Source organism: Ovis canadensis, chromosome 3 (assembly GCF_042477335.2).
Source record: "Ovis canadensis isolate MfBH-ARS-UI-01 breed Bighorn chromosome 3, ARS-UI_OviCan_v2, whole genome shotgun sequence".
In the NCBI taxonomy this organism is placed as follows: domain Eukaryota; kingdom Metazoa; phylum Chordata; class Mammalia; order Artiodactyla; family Bovidae; genus Ovis; species Ovis canadensis.
Window position 1 is genome coordinate 81,982,646 of NC_091247.1, and position 18,630 is coordinate 82,001,275.

At 36.1% G+C, this 18,630-nt stretch overlaps 1 protein-coding gene across 4 annotated transcripts in view; it reads right to left on the minus strand.

Moving 5' to 3' along the window:
• The window catches only part of EML4 (EMAP like 4), a 148,832-nt gene that overhangs the window by 66,506 nt on the left and 63,696 nt on the right, over positions 1–18,630 (minus strand). For all 4 annotated transcript variants that reach the window (XM_069583487.1, XM_069583484.1, XM_069583485.1 and 1 more), the window contains exons 2-3: positions 17,564–17,746; positions 2,410–2,539 (exon numbers count right to left, since the gene is read on the minus strand). In XM_069583487.1, the coding sequence (XP_069439588.1) occupies positions 2,410–2,539; positions 17,564–17,746 (313 nt within the window). The remainder of the gene's footprint in view (positions 1–2,409; positions 2,540–17,563; positions 17,747–18,630) is intronic.

The window sequence follows — 18,630 nt, forward strand, 5'->3', positions numbered from 1 at the left end:
TTTTACACTTACCAAGAGTCAACTGTGTTTTTTCCCCTGAACTTCTTTACCAGTTGTACTTGTTATTTTAATGATTAAGTTAATAAAATACAAAGAAAACTGACAAAATGTACACAGAAAAGAGAATAATTTCTATGTAAACTAAGCTGAATGCTTTGCAAAGACCAAATAAAAATGAGTTACTAAAAGAACTGCTGTTAAATTTTGTGTAGGTGAAACAATTACAAAAGATTTAAGAAAAAAACCCACAGAAAAAAGATGGGTTCTAATTCATACCATTTTGCAAGAATTTTAAGTTTCTTATTCTGTCTTAAAAAATGAAACTAACAATTGTAAAAAACAATTTATGGGTGTATTTTATGCAAGACAGTAAGTAGTCTAATGAGATAAGTAGTAGTCGTCTAATGAGTAGTCTAATGAGTCTGAGTATTTAAGAGAGGAAAAAGGGGGAGACTCAGTCTTTTATTAAAAAATCGACAAATGAACATAGTGAAAGTTGCTCAGTCGTGTCCGCCTCTTTGACCCCATGGACTGTAGTCCACCAGGCTCCTCTGTCCATGGAATTCTCCAGGCAAGAATCCTGGAGTCCTGGGTAGCCATTCTCTTCTGCAGGGGAATCTTCCCAACTCAGGGATTGAACCTGGGTCTCCTGTATTGCACACAAACTCTTTACCATCTGAGCCACCAGAGAAGCCCATGTGAACATATTTTAAGCTAAAATAAAATATTTCAGATATTTATTTATAAATTCACATGATTCCACACTGAGTCTCGGTTAATGAAGCATCACTATCCCTGATCACACTGGATAAGCGTCCATATACTGCACAAACACTTCTGACAATACTACAAAACAGATGGAAACAACGATTCCAGCCAGCGCTGAAAAGGTATAAAATTGCAACTATCTTAACCAAAGGACACTTTAAAATTTACTATAAGGTGCATAATCTACAAAGAAAGTATGTTTAAGAACATGCTAAACAAATGTAAATAGTACAATGTAATCACATGATAATGAATAATGTTCAAATATAATTCTGACAGTAATATTTCTTAATCTAGTTCATTCTGATACCTTCTGACTTCAGACTGGCTTTTGATGGTCTTGTTCATACTCAAATTTTACAGTATGTGCTGAGAAATTTAATTCTACCTCAAAAATATCAGACTAACTTTGAAATTTAAAACTGAATTAGAAACTACTTCTTTCTTACTGGTCTTCAAATTATTCTGAATTCACAGCATTGGGCCAGTAGTCTTATATGGACCCAGTAGATTTTCCTTCTGTGTTATTTCAAAACAAAACACAAAGCCCCTGCATCATAAATTAACAAACTCATCTGGTTTAAACTAAGTCACTACTGTACATAATACTGACCACTGCACATAACTATAGCTATGTAAGAAAATGGGCTGAATACAAACTATCACTGGATACAACAAGGAAGTTTATTATTAAAAACTGTATTAAAAATCTCCACACACGTTTATTTTTTCATCATTTGTCCTTTTCTCCTGAAACTGGAACACAGGTAATAAATTTTGGCATGCTTTGGAGGATAAAGTCTACATGCTGTAACAATGACTTAATGACTCAAATACAGAACGGGATTTTTAAAAGGCCTAAAGATTCTGTCATTTCTTCACCATTCCTGTAGTCAGATGTCTGGTTAACATCTGTGAAAACACACTGACAAAAAACTCAGCATTAGCTTATTGAGGCAACCATTTTCCATCAGCATAGTTTAAATATTATTCTATTAAAGTTTTTCTTCAATCGTTCTTTGAAGAAAACGGTTTTAAGATCCTGTAAGCAATTTTATTAGAATACTGAATTAATTAATTCATGAAAAGAACATAGAGAATGTAAACCTGTAACCCACTGACATTTTTATATTGCAATATTTCCACTGCCTTCCTGTCCACCACCCCCTAACACACACACACACACCCATTTTTAAATTAAGCCTCAATCTTATAGTTATGATTGAGAATAAAAGTTATAGCATCTAATCTCCCACCAAAGTACATACATACCAAAGAGTCTATTTCTCCTTTAAAAATGCTGTCAAATGCATCACTTGTTATGCAAAATTCACTTATATAATTACATTATATATAGTCATGCTTATCTCATCAACAGATGCTTATTAAAAAGAAACAAAACCAAACCAGGAAATGAAACTGCTTGCTTTCTTTCATAAAAACCAAAAACTTCCCACACAACTCCATAGGTATGATGAATGTAAACTCAGCGAGTACAAGCAGGATATCACTACATTCAAAGAATTCAAAAGACATGCTCACTTGAATTCCATACAGCTCTTATTTCATATTCTTTTCAAAAGTAGACTGAGTTATCACATTCAGATAGTTTTGCAATGTTAGCTTTTTACAAATGCATACCTTTTAGCAGCAGATGAAAGAGTTTCTTTTCTTGCGATTGAGACAGAGCTGGTGTGACTTGGTTTTCTGTTTGTACCACTCCCGTTGGTTATACAGGACATAGAAATAGCTTCTCGAAGGCCTGGCTGGCCTAGATATGGTTAAGAAAAAAATTTTAGAATCAAATTTCAAAACATTCCTCAAAGATTAGAGCTTCAAAAGTAAGTCTATTAGTGTTTAGATCTAGTAAGCAGACGGCCCACCCTGCCATAGGTAACATACAAAATTATTTTTTCAGTAAGCATCAAGTACATAAATAAGAAAGGAAAGAGTGCAAAAAGATAAATATCTATAAACTGAGACAACTCTATGTGATATACAAAGTTATAAGTTATTTGGAAAAATTATATACAAACACAATGAAATGGTAATTTCCTCCACAGAATAATGAACTTTGCTAGCTTGTAAACCCAACTTTAATTAGATACATCTCCAGTATTGTCTATAGTTCAAAAGGAAATGAATGAGATCTGAAGGTCTCAGAGGAATCCATCATGTAGCACATAATATTATAGTCTGAAGATTTACTCTCATTAAAAGACACACTATAAAAAAAGACACACTAATTTGCTAAACTGCATCTAGAGTCACTCTCTAACTCAATGGCTTGCTTTCCACACATAGTAGTCTTAAAGGACACGATCCAAAGCTGTGCCTTAAGTAAACCCCAAGTCCCCACATAACAGCGATTTTCAGAAAGAGCTCAGGTTCTGTTGAAATTTAACTGATTAGAAATCCTAGATATCATAAATCTTGAACCCTAGAATATTGTTCCCTATAAATAAAGCATAAATATATGAAATAACCTCTGTTATCTTCGTTCAAACAGGAGGAGGACTGGAATACATGTGTGATGAATATGCTGGCATGGTAAGGAAGACACAGTCACAAGATAAAAGAGCCATGTCTATTAAGGGTCAAATTTATTTAAAAATTTGGAAGTAGAGAATAATTTTGAATTTTTGGACTCAGTTTTCTCACATGAACACAAGAAAATTTTTCTATTTGGCCAATCTCATTTTCTCTTTTTCTTTCATAAAAGCACAGAGAGCAAAAACTTTTATGTATAGAGCCTACAATATCTGGCACCCTAGAATGTTACATGTACGATAGTACAGCATTGAATTTCTGACAATAATATGCTGTTGGGAGCCACTTGTGTCAATCATATAAAGCGCTTCCTTAATTTTGAGATTCCTATTCTCTACTTCAGACAGAATGAATCAGAAGAGAGGAAGGAAAAGACCTACTACAATTTATTTTTCAAACTTCCCAGAAAAATTTTCACATATAAGGTAAAATAACCCCAAACTATGCTAATATTACTGATCATCAGATCTAGTGATGGTCTGCCCAAACAGTGACTTCTTGCTACCTTTTCTCTTTTTACTGTAGTAAAACACTCATAAAACATACCATTTGAACAATTTCAACATGTGCAATTTAGTGGCATTTGGTATATTCACAATGTTGTGCAACCATCACCACTACCCAGGTCCAGAACTTTTAATCACCCCAAACAGAAACCCTATACGCATTCATCTCTCATTCCCTCCTACCCACCCCCCAGCTCTTGCCAACCATTAATCTTCATTGCCTCCGTAGTTTTGGCTATTCTGAGTATTTCACATACATGGAATCATACGATATGTACTTTTTGTGTGTGGTTCCTCTCACTTAGAGCAATGTTCTCAAGGTTCATCCACATGGGAGCAATGTAAGAGTAATTTATTCTTTATTCTTTTTATGGCTGAATAATACTCAGTTTTACAACTATGCCATATTTTGTTTATCATCTGCTGATGAATATCTGGGTTGTTTTCTCTCTTTGCTACTGTAAACAGTGCTGCCTTAAACATCTGTATACAAGTTTTCATTTGAACATGTTTTTAATTATTTTGGGTAGATAACTAGGAGTTGGATTGCTGGGTCACAGCATTACGTTTAACTTATTGAGGAACCCCCAAACCCAGCAGCTGCACCGCTTTATAATGTTACCAACAATGTATGAGGGTTCCAATTTCACATCCATGCCAACACTTGTTATTTTCAGGGGTTTTTTTCCCAACTGTAGCCATCTCTGGGAATTCAGTGCTATCTCATCATGGTTTTGATTTGCATTTCCCTAATACCAAGAATCTTTTACTGGGTTTGCTGGCCCTCTGTATATCTTTGGAGAACTATCTATTCAAGATCTTTGACTGCTTTTCAGTAAGAATATATGATGCAAATTGTTCACAGTGCTCTCTACATACACGTAGAAACGGAAACCCCAATGTATTCCTCCTATTTTACATATTCCTCTATATTACATATAGAAATGTAAAATAGCACACCATGCGCGCCCACGCACACATACACACACAGCCCTGGAGTACAAAATATTACCGGCTGTTTCTCAAAAAATTAAACATGAAAGGACCAAATGATCTGGCAATTCCAATTCCAGGTATATACAGCCCCAAAAATTGAAAGCAGGAAGTCAGGCAGATATCTGTATACCCATATTCATAGCAGCATTATCCACATAGCCAAAAGGTAATGCTCAAAATTCTATAAGCCAGGTTTCAATAGTACGTGAACTGTGAACTTCCAGATGTTCAAGCTGTATTTAGAAAAGGCAGAGGAACCAGAGATCAAATTGCCAGCATCTGCTGATCACAGAAAAAGCAAGAGAGTTCCAGAAAAACATCTGCTTCTGCTTTATTGACTATGCAAAGCCTTTGACTGTGTGGACCACAACAAACTCTGGAAAATTCAGAAAGAGATGGGAATACCAGGCCAGCTGACCTGCCTCTTGAGAAATCTGTATGCAAGTCAGGAAGCAACAGTTAGAACTGGACATGGAACAACAGACTGGTTCCAAATCGGGAAAGGAGTACGTCAAGGCTGTATACTGTCACCCTGCTTATTTAACTTCTATGCAGAGTACATCATGAGAAACACTGCGCTGGATGGGGGTTCCCAGGAAGCACAAGCTGGAATCAAGATTACCGGGAGAAATATCAATAACCTCAGATATGCAGATGACACTACCCTGTGGCAGAAAGTGAAGAAGAACTAAAAAGCCTGTTATTGAAAGTGAAAGAGGAGAAAGAGGAGAGTGGAAAAGTTGGCTTAAAACTCAATACTCAGAAAATGAATATCATGGCATCTGGTTCCATCACTTCATGGGAAATAGATGGGGAAATGGTGGCAGACTTTATTTTTTGGTGCACCAAAATCACTGCAGATGGTGACTGCAGCCATGAAATTAAAAGATGCTTGCTCCTTGCAAGAAAAGCTATGACCAACCTAGACAGCATATTGAAAAGCAGAGACTTTACTTTGCCAACAAAGGTCCATCTAGTCAAGGCTATGGTTTTTCCAGTAGTCATGTATGGATGTGAGAGTTGGATTATAAAGAAAGCTGAGCACCAAAGAATTGATGCTTTTGAACTGTGGTGTTGAAGAAGACTCTTGAGAGTCCCTTGGACTGCATGATCCAACCAGTCCATCCTAAAGGAAATCAGTCCTGAATATTCATTGGAAGGACTGATGCTAAAGCTGAAACTAGAAACACTTTGGCCACCTGATGCAAAGAACTGACTCATTTGAAAAGACCCTGATGCTGGGAAAGATTGAAGGCAGGAGAAGGGGACAACAGAGGATGAGAGGGTTGGATGGCATCACCGACTCAATGGACATGAGTTTGAGGAAACTATGGGAGTTGGTGATGGACAGGGAGGCCATAGGTTCGCAGAGTCGGACAGGACTGAGTGACTGAACTGAACAGACCCAAATGCCCATTGATAAATGAATGGTATATGTGTATATAAAATGGGATATTAGTTAGCCTAATAAAGAAATGAAACTGTAAAACATGTTATAACATGGATGAACCCTGAAGACATTATTCAAAGTGAAATAGGCCAGATAAGAAGAAAAGGGCAACTGTTGTATTTCAATTATACTAGATACCTGGAGGAGTTAAATTCATATAAATAGAAAACAAAATGGTAGTTTTTAGAAAAAAAGAAAAAATCGGGATGGGGGACAAGGAAAGGAGCAGATGGATGCACAGCTTCAGTTTGGGAAGATAAGAGAGTTCTAGAGATGGATGGTGGTGATGGTTACACAACCAATGTGAATGTAATTAATGCCACTGAACTGTATGCCTAAAAATGGTTAAAGTAGTAAATTTTATGCTATGTATTTTATGATAAAAAAATGTTTAAAAAAATCAATATATCATCAATGTTTCAAAGTCCTACAGTTTACTGTTCAATTCTTCAAATACTTTCAAGGTATCTTGTGAAATTACCATTCATGGCCACATGATTAGATGGCAGTGTTATACCTTACAGTTTTGATCAGTCTCAGAAGGCTCTCTTGTTGCCTTTGAAGTAAGTATCCTAGATACTTCCAAACTAAGTATCCTAGATACTTACTTCAAAAAGATGAGATATATTATGATGTATTGGCCATTTTGAGGTATATATGTTAATATAATGGCTTCATTTTTATTATTCACTATAAAGGTATCATGGCACTATAAAGGAGCTCATGGCTTCCCTGGTGGCTCAGACAGTAAAGCATCTGCCTGCAATGCGGGAGACCCGGGTTTGATTCCTGGGTCGGGAAGATCCCTGGAGAAGGAAATGGCAATCGACTTCAGCACTCTTGCCTGGAAAATCCCATGGATGGAGGAGCCTGATAGGCTACAGTCCATGGGGTCGCAAAGAGTCGGACACGACTGAGCGACTTCACTTTCACTTTCTATAAAGATATCCAAGTACTAAGTCAGTTATAAAGTATAAAGAGTAATAACAATTTAAAAAATTGAAATATCTTTGTAATTATCTAGTTATTTTATCTTTATTATGTAAAATAAATGAAAAATAGAAAAATGAAGATGCTGATATGAATAAGATGGTAGGTCTCAGAAAACATACTATATGACTGAAAATTATCAAGTACTCTATGTTGAAAATGACAAATCTTTAGCCTAACCTGAACTCTTATTGAATCTGGTTGATTGTATAAGCATGAGTGAACAAGAACAAAATTAAAAACACTGGAGAACTTTTGGAGCTACACCACAGACAGAAGTACAAATCATTTTATTTTAATATCTTTATCAGAATCCTGCCAATATACACATGATATTAAGTCTTTCAGGAAGGAATTACACATTAATGTTGTCTTTCTGAAAAACAAGTGCAGCAGTGAGATAGGCCACTAATCAATACTTATTTTTAAATTTTGTCTTTTTTTAAGTCTACTGAATTTGTTACAATATTGCTTCTGTTTTATGTTTTTTGGGGGGTTTTTTTTGACCCCAAGGCATGTGAGATTTTATCTCCCCAATCAGAGATTGAACCCATATCCCTTGTGTCATAAATCTTAACCACTGGACCGCCAGGGAAGCCCCCTGAATTTTGTTTTAAATTATTTTAGAACTTCTCATACTAATATGTAAACAGAGAAAAGCTACTTCACGTTCTTTTACCTCAAGGAGAAAGAAGACTTTGTATTTCATACACACCAAGCTAGCAATTACCTCCAAAAGAAAAACAAACACATTCTCCCAGTTAGTATAAATGGGATACTCTCTTTAGTTTAGGAGAAGGCAATGGCACCCCACTCCAGTACTCTTGCCTGGAAAATCCCATGGACGGAGGAGCCTGGAAGGCTGCAGTCTATGGGGTCATTGAGGGTTGGACCCGACTGAGCGACTTCATTTTCACTTTTCACTTTCATGCATTGGAGAAAGAAATGGCAACCCACTTCAATATTCTTGCCTGGAGAATCCCAGGGACGGGGGAGCCTGGTGGGCTGCCATCTATGGGGTCACACAGAGTCGGACACGACTGAAGTGACTTAGCAGCAGCAGCAGCAACTCTAGCTGGAACTCTTACTTGTGTGATTCTTGTCTGTATCACCATGCTTAGCATTCTGCTTGAATCCTAGAAAACACTTCATATCTAAACGACTAAATGAATGCATTCTTCACCACTACTGCCTCAAATTTCTCTTCTGGATTATGATCAGTTTATCTCTATTATCCCTTCTAGCACTGTTATGACCTTGTTCTTAAAACATCCTGTACACTGTGTCAGAAATCTTTCTAAAACATGCCATGTATCTTTGAATTTAACATGCCATCAATTGTAATATATACCATTATCATGAACAGCACCAGAAAGAAATGCTGCTTGTAAGAACTGTAAGACACAATCAATAGTAAGATACAATTCCAGAGATGTTAAAATGCAAGAAATACAGCCATCTTAGAATTAATGGATTAGTGTAAATCTACCTGTCATTGCTTAGTTTAAAATCCTTTAATGGCTCTCCAGTGTCCTCAGGATAAAAACTAAATTCCTTAGCAAGGCCTAAGAAAATCTTTCACTATGGGCTCTCTTCACCAGCTGAAGCTCATTTTTGACACTCCCAACTTCACACCTCATACTTCTGTTTATTTTAAACTTTCAAACTAAGTACTTTTTACTCCTCTGCACTTTACTCCTGGATGATCCTTCTCCCTGTAATACACTAGTCACCTCTGCTTGCCTACATTTACATATATTCATTATCCATTTACCCATCAAATATTTACTCAAGGACTATTATTATCCTAGCCTTGTGTTTACAAGAGAATATAAGGGAGCCACGAGCATCAGGGAGTTAAAATCTTGCAAGAAAATCACACTAGCACTGAAAACATAGAGTAAGTACAGCAACAAAATGATATGAACAGAGCATCACACAAGCTCAGAGAAAAGACACACAGTTCTATAAGGGTGATTAGGGACACAGAGCCCAGGAAAGGCTTCCTAGAAAAAAATGCAGAGCAGCCTTAAAGAATAAGTAAGAGGCAGCCAGGTAAATGAGAGGTGATAAGATACATGGATCTTTTCCCAGTGTGTGTAAAGGAACAGAAAGAAGGTAAAGTGGGGTATGTAAGTGGGCACAGCATGGGGGTGGGATAGAAAAAAAGCTCTTTATGTGGTGAGAATGTAGGACAAGGAAAAGCAGAGTCCAGATGGTAAAGTCCAGATGGTAGAGGTAAGGAGGAGCTAGATTATGGAGATTTTATCTGCAGGAAATAGAGACCATCAAAGATCTCTATTAAGCTGAAAAAAATACTTAGTTCATCCCAGCTGGCTGTATGAAGAGTAGATTTCAGGGCACTGGTATAAGCATAGTATGATGTGGACCTGAAATAAGAGCTAGGCAGCATAAATGGAAAGGAAAAGGAAGTTGTAAGAAATATTTAGGTCTTAAAAGATAATGATTTCAGCTTGGGGACATTTTACATTTATGAATTTTGAAGGACATAGAAGTACAACAATCTAGTAAGTAGGTAATTCTTAACTGCTCAAGTCTAGAATATAGATTAACAATTGGGGGAATGGTACCAGTAGGTGGATGTTAAGATCATAAAGGAAGGTGAATGCTGATGTCACCTTCTGCAAGGAATCTCTGACTCCAGTTTCAGTTAGATGCTCCCAGTTTAGTCAGTTCAGTCGCTCAGTCGTGTCCGACTCTTTGCGACCCCATGAATCACAGCACACCAGGCCTCCCTGTCCATCACCAACTCCCAGAGTTCACTCAGACTCACGTCCATCGAGTCAGTGATGCCATCCAGCCATCTCATCCTCTGTCGTCCCCTTCTCCTCCTGCCCCCAATCCCTCCCAGCTTCAGGGTCTTTTCCAATGAGTCAACTCTTCGCATGAGGTGGCCAAAGGAGTTTTAGCCTCAGCATCAGGTGCTCCCACAATACCCTAAATTTACCTTTTTAATATCAATACATACAGTTTCATAATTATTGACTTAGCTATGTTCTCACTTTACCTAAAGCCCTGTAGAAGCAAAGTCAGTGTCTTTTTAAAATTTTTTAATCTCCAGCACCTAAAATAGTGATTGGTGCATTGAAAAGATGAAGGAAAGAGATACAATACAGTAAATGGTATAGAAGAGTATTAATATTAATTATCAAGCACTTGCTAAATATTGTTATCCTAAGTGTTTTATAACTATTATGTCCTTTAATCTTCATTATAATCCTACAAAGGATATACTATTATCATTCCAGTTTTGCTGATGAAATAACTGAGGCCTAAAGAGATTATTAACTTGCTCAAGATTATATTAGAGAATGAAATCAAGATACGAGTCCAGGGAGAAGTAATGGTTAGGTAATAAGTGGAAAGAAGTAACTCTGTCTTATGGAGAGTGACATTTTGAGCTATATCAGGATAACAGGAATTTACCAGATGGGAGTAGGGGAAAAGAAAATTCTAAGCAGAGAATAGCACTAAATAATCAAGGTCCCCAGACACTTACGTTAAGTAGCAAGAAGACATCAAAAGATTTTCATGGTCACCGCCCATCCTACAGTTCAATTTCAAGTAACTCTTAGTGCCAGGAATCTTTAGTATTTGGATAAAAGGGTGAATGATCTCCCACAGTAGAGGCAATGAGTTATGTAAAGCAGAGGCAAAAAACAAAAAGAACTGTGGGTGAAGGCCTGTTTTTTGGCTGAGGAGTCTAAAATGTATTCTTTAAAATTTAGAATATTAGGAACCTAACTGGAAGAAAGGAGTATAAAAATGATTGCAGTTACACAAATTTATGACTAAAATGCATCATTAGCCACACACACACGTATGTTTAAATATACATATACATATATATATATATATATATATATACACACACACACACACACACCCCTTCCCCCAAGGCTTGGACATTATAAAGTCTGAGCCACAAGCCTCTCAAAGATTAGCCTGCAAGACTGGAAGACTGGAACCAACAGTGACCTCTAGTAACCAAAGGTACAAAAGTAGTCCTATTTCTGAGCAGAAATCCAGTTCAAATAAGAGAAATCAGGCTAAAAGCCAAGAAGGTACTAATTCTGTTTTAATTACAGTTTCAGTTTTAACCATCATAATGCCAGGGTTGAAGGACAATGAATAAATTTTATACTTTATTTTACTTTATTGTGACATAAGGATGCTAATCATCATTGTTTGTATTTCTTGATGACAAACCTAAGCAGATGATCTTTCTGACACTTTAGCCTAACAGTTCCTAAATATTAATGAATTTCACTGAACTCTCACTAGGGACTGTTGCAAGTGTTGCAAATCTGAAATGCATCTTGCTACCCTCATCTGTAACAGTCTCTTATTCTTGCATCTATCGTGAGTCACCCCAAAGCTAGTTATGTAAGAAACTGTCCCTGCCTCCAAATAGTTTATAATCTCGCAGGCACAACAAATATATATATACCATCAGAACCACATAATAAAATTTTTAAACAACTCCAAAAAGATACCAAAAATAGATCATTTTCAGGAATTCATTTGAGGCCCTAAAGGATGAGAAAATTTTTGATCAGGAGAAGGGTAAAGATGGTCTATAATGAAACTTTTAATTCACACTCATCTCTTCCACTCTCTCCACACTTTCAAGCTCCCTGCCACCTTTTTCAATTTGTCAATTAAACTTTGTTTCATTCTTTAAAAAGATTGAGGACTACATGTACTTTATCAAATTTTATCTCTTCCATTTGGAATTTTACCTGTACTTTTCCCCTTTTCTCTTGTCTCACAGGAAGGTGTACTTTAGTCTTAACTCTTGGCCATTAATTTTTTAAAGGGTGTTCTGAGTAGAAATGACCAAAGAGTATTTGACTCTCATGGAGAAATGGAGCTCTGTAAATGGTAATTGCTGCCTTGTCTGAGGCAATATCCTCCCGTTTATTTTCATATACAAAGAGCAGCTTAGAAGTCTTTGATGTATTGTCAAAATAATAAGATACTCTCCCATCCCCTACCACAATTATGAATCATTTTAGCTCAAGGGCCCCACCAAGGAAATTCACTCCTCCTAACCTGATTAAAGGAATTTACTTATTAACAACATTTTCAAACTCATGACCATCTCTGTCTCCTCCCAAATGCATTTATAGTAAAAGCTAAATGATATAGATCTGTGTCTGTATACTATCCTAGATTCTGCATAATTAGGAATGCTTTTTTTAGAGAACTGACATCCTCTAAATTTCTATTTTGCCTCTGGGTTCTCTCATTTCTCAAGCAGCAGTCATAATGCTTGATTTTTCTGATTTACCAGCAGTTTCCTGGTTTAAAATGACAGTTTCCCACCTTTAGATAATTTGACTCATGAGCTTCTATACCACTGTGTACTAACAGCTTGTCTTCACACATTGCCACTGGGCTATATTCTCAAATTACATTCATTTGGTCACCCCAAGAGGTCTTAATGGGTTTCCCAGGCACCAGCTGTGACATAATTTGTCTTCCTGGCAGTTAAAACTGCCAGAGTGTTCCCTGGGCCTTCTCTTTTGCTCCAAAGTACAGGTAATTTTTTTTTTTTTTTTTTTTGGCAAGGATTCAGCTGCAACTGGTGTATATATTATGAACATATGTCGTCAAAAGGAAAGAATTCTCCAACAGAAGAGAAGGTATATGAGAAATTTAAATGACTGGCCACCTTAAAAACTATTGGGAAAACTTTCTACCTCAGTTAAGTGTCTGACATAGTATGTTCAAGAAAAAATGAGGTTTAGCTTTAATACTGCTGGCATACTGGAGAGGACAAACTAAAAGAACAGAACTAAAAATATTGAAATGACTAGTTAGGTGTGTTTCTGATTCTGGCATTAACTGAATGGCAATACTACTATAAAGTGGCAGAGAATGTCATTAAATTATTAGCATACACATTTAGTTTTAGCCATACCTGCAGCCAAGTCATGTTTCCATATCACCACCGTCTAGCAAAAGTATGTAATAGTTGTCTTCAACAATAAGGAAGTTGACCTATACTTCTGATCATAACCTCATAAAATCTTATTACCTACTTACCTATTGCAGTTTATTCTTACCTCTAAAGAAAAGTCCTCTAGAAGTTCTAAATATCTTAAGAAGATGGTAAGTCTAAATATCTTAAGAAGATGATTACTGTCCTGCAGTAATTTGTGTGAAAGTGAACACTACAAATCCTCATTTTGCAAGGGACTAAAAATTTTCAGGTATAAAGCTGTACTATAGTATCAGGAATGATTTCACTATTTTTTTAAATTGCAGTATAATTGACATATAACATTAATTTCAAATCATTTACTTTTTAATGAAAGAAAAAATATGAAATCCCTGCAAAATAATTTCACTGCTTTTTCAAAATTCTTTTGCATTTGTTAGAAAACACTTTAAGTGTTTATTTCAAATATTTATAGTATTAATTGTTTTATGTCAAAACTGATAGTTGATCTTTTTAAGGTTATATACAAATGACAACAGCAAATATTCACTTAATATTTGTCAATTACTTTCTATACTATAATATATATAAATTTTGAGATAAAGTTGCTCAGAATTGCAAATAAAATTAACAAAACTTTATGTATTTCTCTTGATGTTTTGGTATCAATATTAGAAAACAAATGGTCAGGCAAATTTTTTCACTAATGGGAAATGGTAATAAATTTTTAATGAATTATGCTCATTTAATTAATATTTCCCCAAATTATGTAATCCATCCTCCCCCATCAATCCATTTTACAAGCCAGCAACTCAAAGTCTGTGTTTAAGGTAACAAAGTAAGTTAAAGAATATTCACTAGTGGACTCCACTTCAAAAAGTAAACCATATCAACATATTATAAGAATGGCAGTCAAAGTAAACTTAAGATGTAGAATTAATGGAAAGGAACTTATTATCTCTCTAGTTAATAAAGTTATTAATAAGAAATAATAATCAGTACTATGTGGAAGGAAAAGTTCCAATGTAGAAACTGCAGATGGTTCCAGAACTGGATAAATCTCCACTGAAGAGCCTGTAACAAAGCTGATCCTAAATTCAATTTAGATACAAAGAAATAATGAAGGACAGTTAGAAAAGGACCATTTACAAAAATATATTCCTGGGGATAGGGACTATAGCTATTGTATTTGTATTCATGAAACTGAAACAAGTAGATGCTAAGTAACTTATGTGTCATATAAAATATCATCTACATGCCAAATTTAAAAAAGAGCAGTCTTTAAATTTCTCTATAAATTTTTGTTTACTAAAATACCTTAGTAAATAAACAATGGGAGAAAACACTTTAATTTTTCCTCAAAACAAGATTAAAATGTATCATTGTTTTAGCATAATAAAATTTTTTAAAGATTGTAGGCTAATACAAACTATATAAAATAAGTTTTTAAAAATGCTGTGGGTAATGACCAAATACTATGTCACTTTCTCTTACAGGATTTAATAGAGCCAGAAGCTGAGGATACACATATCCAGTATAGAAGAGAAACTTGTTCTTCTCTCATTATGCACAGGTTTACCTTTCCTGTAAATTAATACTTCAGAATCCTCTTACAAAAATCAATTTATAACCAAATAAATTTTTTTCCCCTGGCGTGATCTTGACAGTCCTCAAAGTTGGTTCTCAAAAAATAAAAAACCCATTTATAACAACCAGAGTGGCTTCAATCAAGTCTTTCGTCAAACATGGGCCCCTTATCCTATACCACTGACATATTTATCTAATGGTGGTTAGTAAGACAAATGTATTAATGGCATGCTATCTAACTCTCTACACAAAGCCCTGGAGTGCTGGAGGGTGGGAGGTATAAGAATGTAAATCAGAAAACCAGGCAGAATGAATGCCTCTCCCTTGAAGTTTCACATCAGGGTCCCTGAGCACTTCTTTCTGTGGCCTTCCATTCTCTACTCTCTAACCATCCCAAACATTTACTTCCTTTTTCCAGTCCACCACCCAGAAGCTGTCTTAGTTTCTTAAAGGACTTCACGAGAAGGAAACGGCAACCCACTCCCAATATTCTTGACTGGAAAACCCCACGGACAGAGGAGCCTGGTGGGTTCCAGTCCACAGCTGAGCGACTCTCTCGAGGAGAAAGTGATAAGGGATGAAACTTCCAGCAATGACAACTGTGAACGTACATCAATCTCCACTGAATTTTATCTCTTCCCAGCTTATCTCAGCAGTAGTCTTTACTCCATCTAACACTAACAGCTCTTAATCTGCTTTTAACATCCTTTCTCAAACTCCCAGGAAACCTGCCACAATTACCACTGCCCCTCCCCCACCAACATCATCTTTCTCTCTGCTGCCTTTCTGGTCTCGACATATTTTTCTGCTCAAGTCTATAACATCTTAAAAAATTAAAATTAAAGCTGGCCTTTGATTTAGCATCCTTCTAGTGACTACCGTCTTCCCTTCTCAGGCAAATTTTTTTGAAAAGAGTAGCTGGCTATAGCTGCAGCTCTTGATTCCACAATTCTCTTCAATTCTTGTTTCTCAAATAGTGCAATTAGATTTGTAATCCTATCACTTTATGAAAATTTCTTTTGGAGAGGTTTTCTAACATTCTCAGAAATATCAACTCCAACGGTCACCTCTCAGTCCTTGCTCTACTTGACCTCTTTGTAGCAGCTGGCAACAATGAATCACTCTTTCTTTGCTATGCTGAAATACTGGAGCTCCCCAAAAAACTATCCTGAGCTACTTTCTTTTTTACATCCTCTATGACTTCAACATAGAAATGTTCATTCATAAGCTGAACATTCCCAAATTTTTATTGCTAGCCAGGACTAGCATGAGCACTATCAATATATATCTATCTATATGCCATATGTACCTCAAATTCAACATTCAGAAACTGAATTTATAATCTTCCTTCCAAATCTGCTCCTCACATTCTAGTTAACTAATCACTTACTAAAAATCTAGGAGTTATGTAAGACTCGTCTGATTAATCATTTGCATTGACATATTACAGTAGAGATAAGGTGATGAATCTTTTCTTTCTCTGTTGCCAAATGGGGATAATTATGCCTATGTCTGTTAGGGGAAGCACACCCACTGAAACCGCCCACCCTGGCCAGGCACCATAGTAACCATTTGCATGAGCTGTTTTACCACAGGTGGTCCTGGTAAGGAACACGGAACTAATAAGCCACCACCAACAGGGAGAGTTCAGGAAAGGTTAAAAAGTGACACCGCATGTCCGACTACCTCCCAGAATCCTTCTCGATGGCATCCATCTTGGCTGAACAAGTCCAGGAAGGACTCTGAGTCAAATGACTGGCTAAAGACAACCCGGAACTAATCCCACCACCATAAAACTCAAGACTGTGAGCCATGTGGAAGAGCAGTTCTTCTGGGTTCCCTTACACGACTGTTCTCTGGCAGGGTTCCCTTACTCGACTGTTCTCTGGCAGGGTGCCCTTTCCCAATAAAACCTCTTGCTTTGTCAGCATGTGGGTCTCCTCAGACAATTCATTTCTGAGTGTTAGCCAAGAGCCCACTTTCGGGCCCTGGAAGAGCTCCCCCTTCTTGCAACAAGTCCATCTACTCTAAGTCAGTGAGACATTTGAAATGATGTGTTTGATTGATCGATTATGTGAAAGAATTTAAAATTCCTTCTGGGTGGCTGGAAGAAGAGAAAGGGCACATGACATCTGCTCCAAACTCAGAGCAACGAGGTCCCAATAACTATTTATTTCAACCTCTGAAAATTCCCAAAGTCTGGAAGTTGAAATTTCCATTGAACTGGGGTTGGCAATACATTTCAGAGTTTAAATTAAATTTTTCAAGACTTTGCTGACTAATGACCACAGAAGGCTTAGCGTGAAGCTATATGAACTACTATAATGGTGTAAATCATTTCTGTAATGATAAGAGGGTTCATTTTAACAGGATGAGTGCCTATCTGCTATATTCAACATACAATGTGAAGTCTATGGGAAACAGATGATTCTGTTTGTGCTCTAAGTAAATTTGTTATGCAGTTGAAAGACACTAAATTCACACAAACAGTATGACACAAAAGCCAGTAAGTACAATTAGTGGCATTACACAAAAATTCCCAATTTAAAATAATAAACTTTCAGAATTTCTTGGGAATAAAGAAAAAGGAAATGGAAAATAAACTCTAGTCATATGTAACCCCAAAGAGAAACTATTATTTTATATTCCCAATCTTAATGTCATTGATAAAATACATTTAATATATTATTTCAAAGAAAATGTTGTGAAAAGCAAAATTCTCCCTACTTGACAACACACTTAAATTACCTTTACTTGGGACTGATTTTTTCACCGAGGCTACATGATCTTCAGAGATGGCAAGACGCCTCAAAACATCAGCCAAAGCTGCCTTTAGCACTGTGATTTCATCTTCTTGCTGTTGAACTCGTAACTCAAGGGCTGAGAGGCGATCCTGAACATCAGAAGTACTTGCAGCAGAAATACTATCATCTATAAAAATAAGAAAATATGGAATATTTTTTAAAGTAAACTGCTTAAGAAACAATTTAATGATGTATAAGAAAATGTATACCAGATAACTCTTATAAAAGATGAGAAAAACTGAAAATAATTTTTACACAGATTAAATCTTTACGATTTTCATAGCTACTTGAACTAATTTAAAACAGAAAAGTTAATATAGCTGACGTGTAATTAAAACTATGAAAATTTTCTCATGGTCGAGTTGTTTATTATACCATCACCTTAATAACTTTTTCACCAAAATGTTCCCTAAATATACCACTTTGTAGACATCTGGAAACTTGCATAACTGCAAACTATTCAAAGCATCCTTTTTACTTATTATATCATTATCATAATTATCTATGAAAATAAGGAGTTCAAATCACTTCAGTTTTGCTTTTTGTATCAAATTGGGAACCTCTCACCTTCAGCATCAATGACCAGAAACCATTCTTTACTTTCTGTCTTTATTATTATGCTCCCAACCTCCTCCCCCAAGCATGGCTACGTAATTAGTAACATACTTTTTACTGCTCTTTCCAGTGCTGCTCAAACTCTTAAAAAAAAAAAAAAAAGGTATAGTTTCTATAAAGCACATAGCTAATATCTCCCTTAGGTATGTAACAACAACAACAACAACAACAAAATAATGTTCAGCTGTAATACATCAATTACAAACTACTTTCAGAGCTGTGTAACTTTAGAGTATACTACTTGTTGGGTCAATCTGAATCCAAATGTATAAAAGAGCATTTGCTAATGGCTAATTCACTATAACCAGAAAACTTAATGGAAGAAATGAGGTTCTCACAGCTGACTGGCCTGACCTGAGTGATATACACTGGGTGAGCCATCCTCTAGCTCCGGCA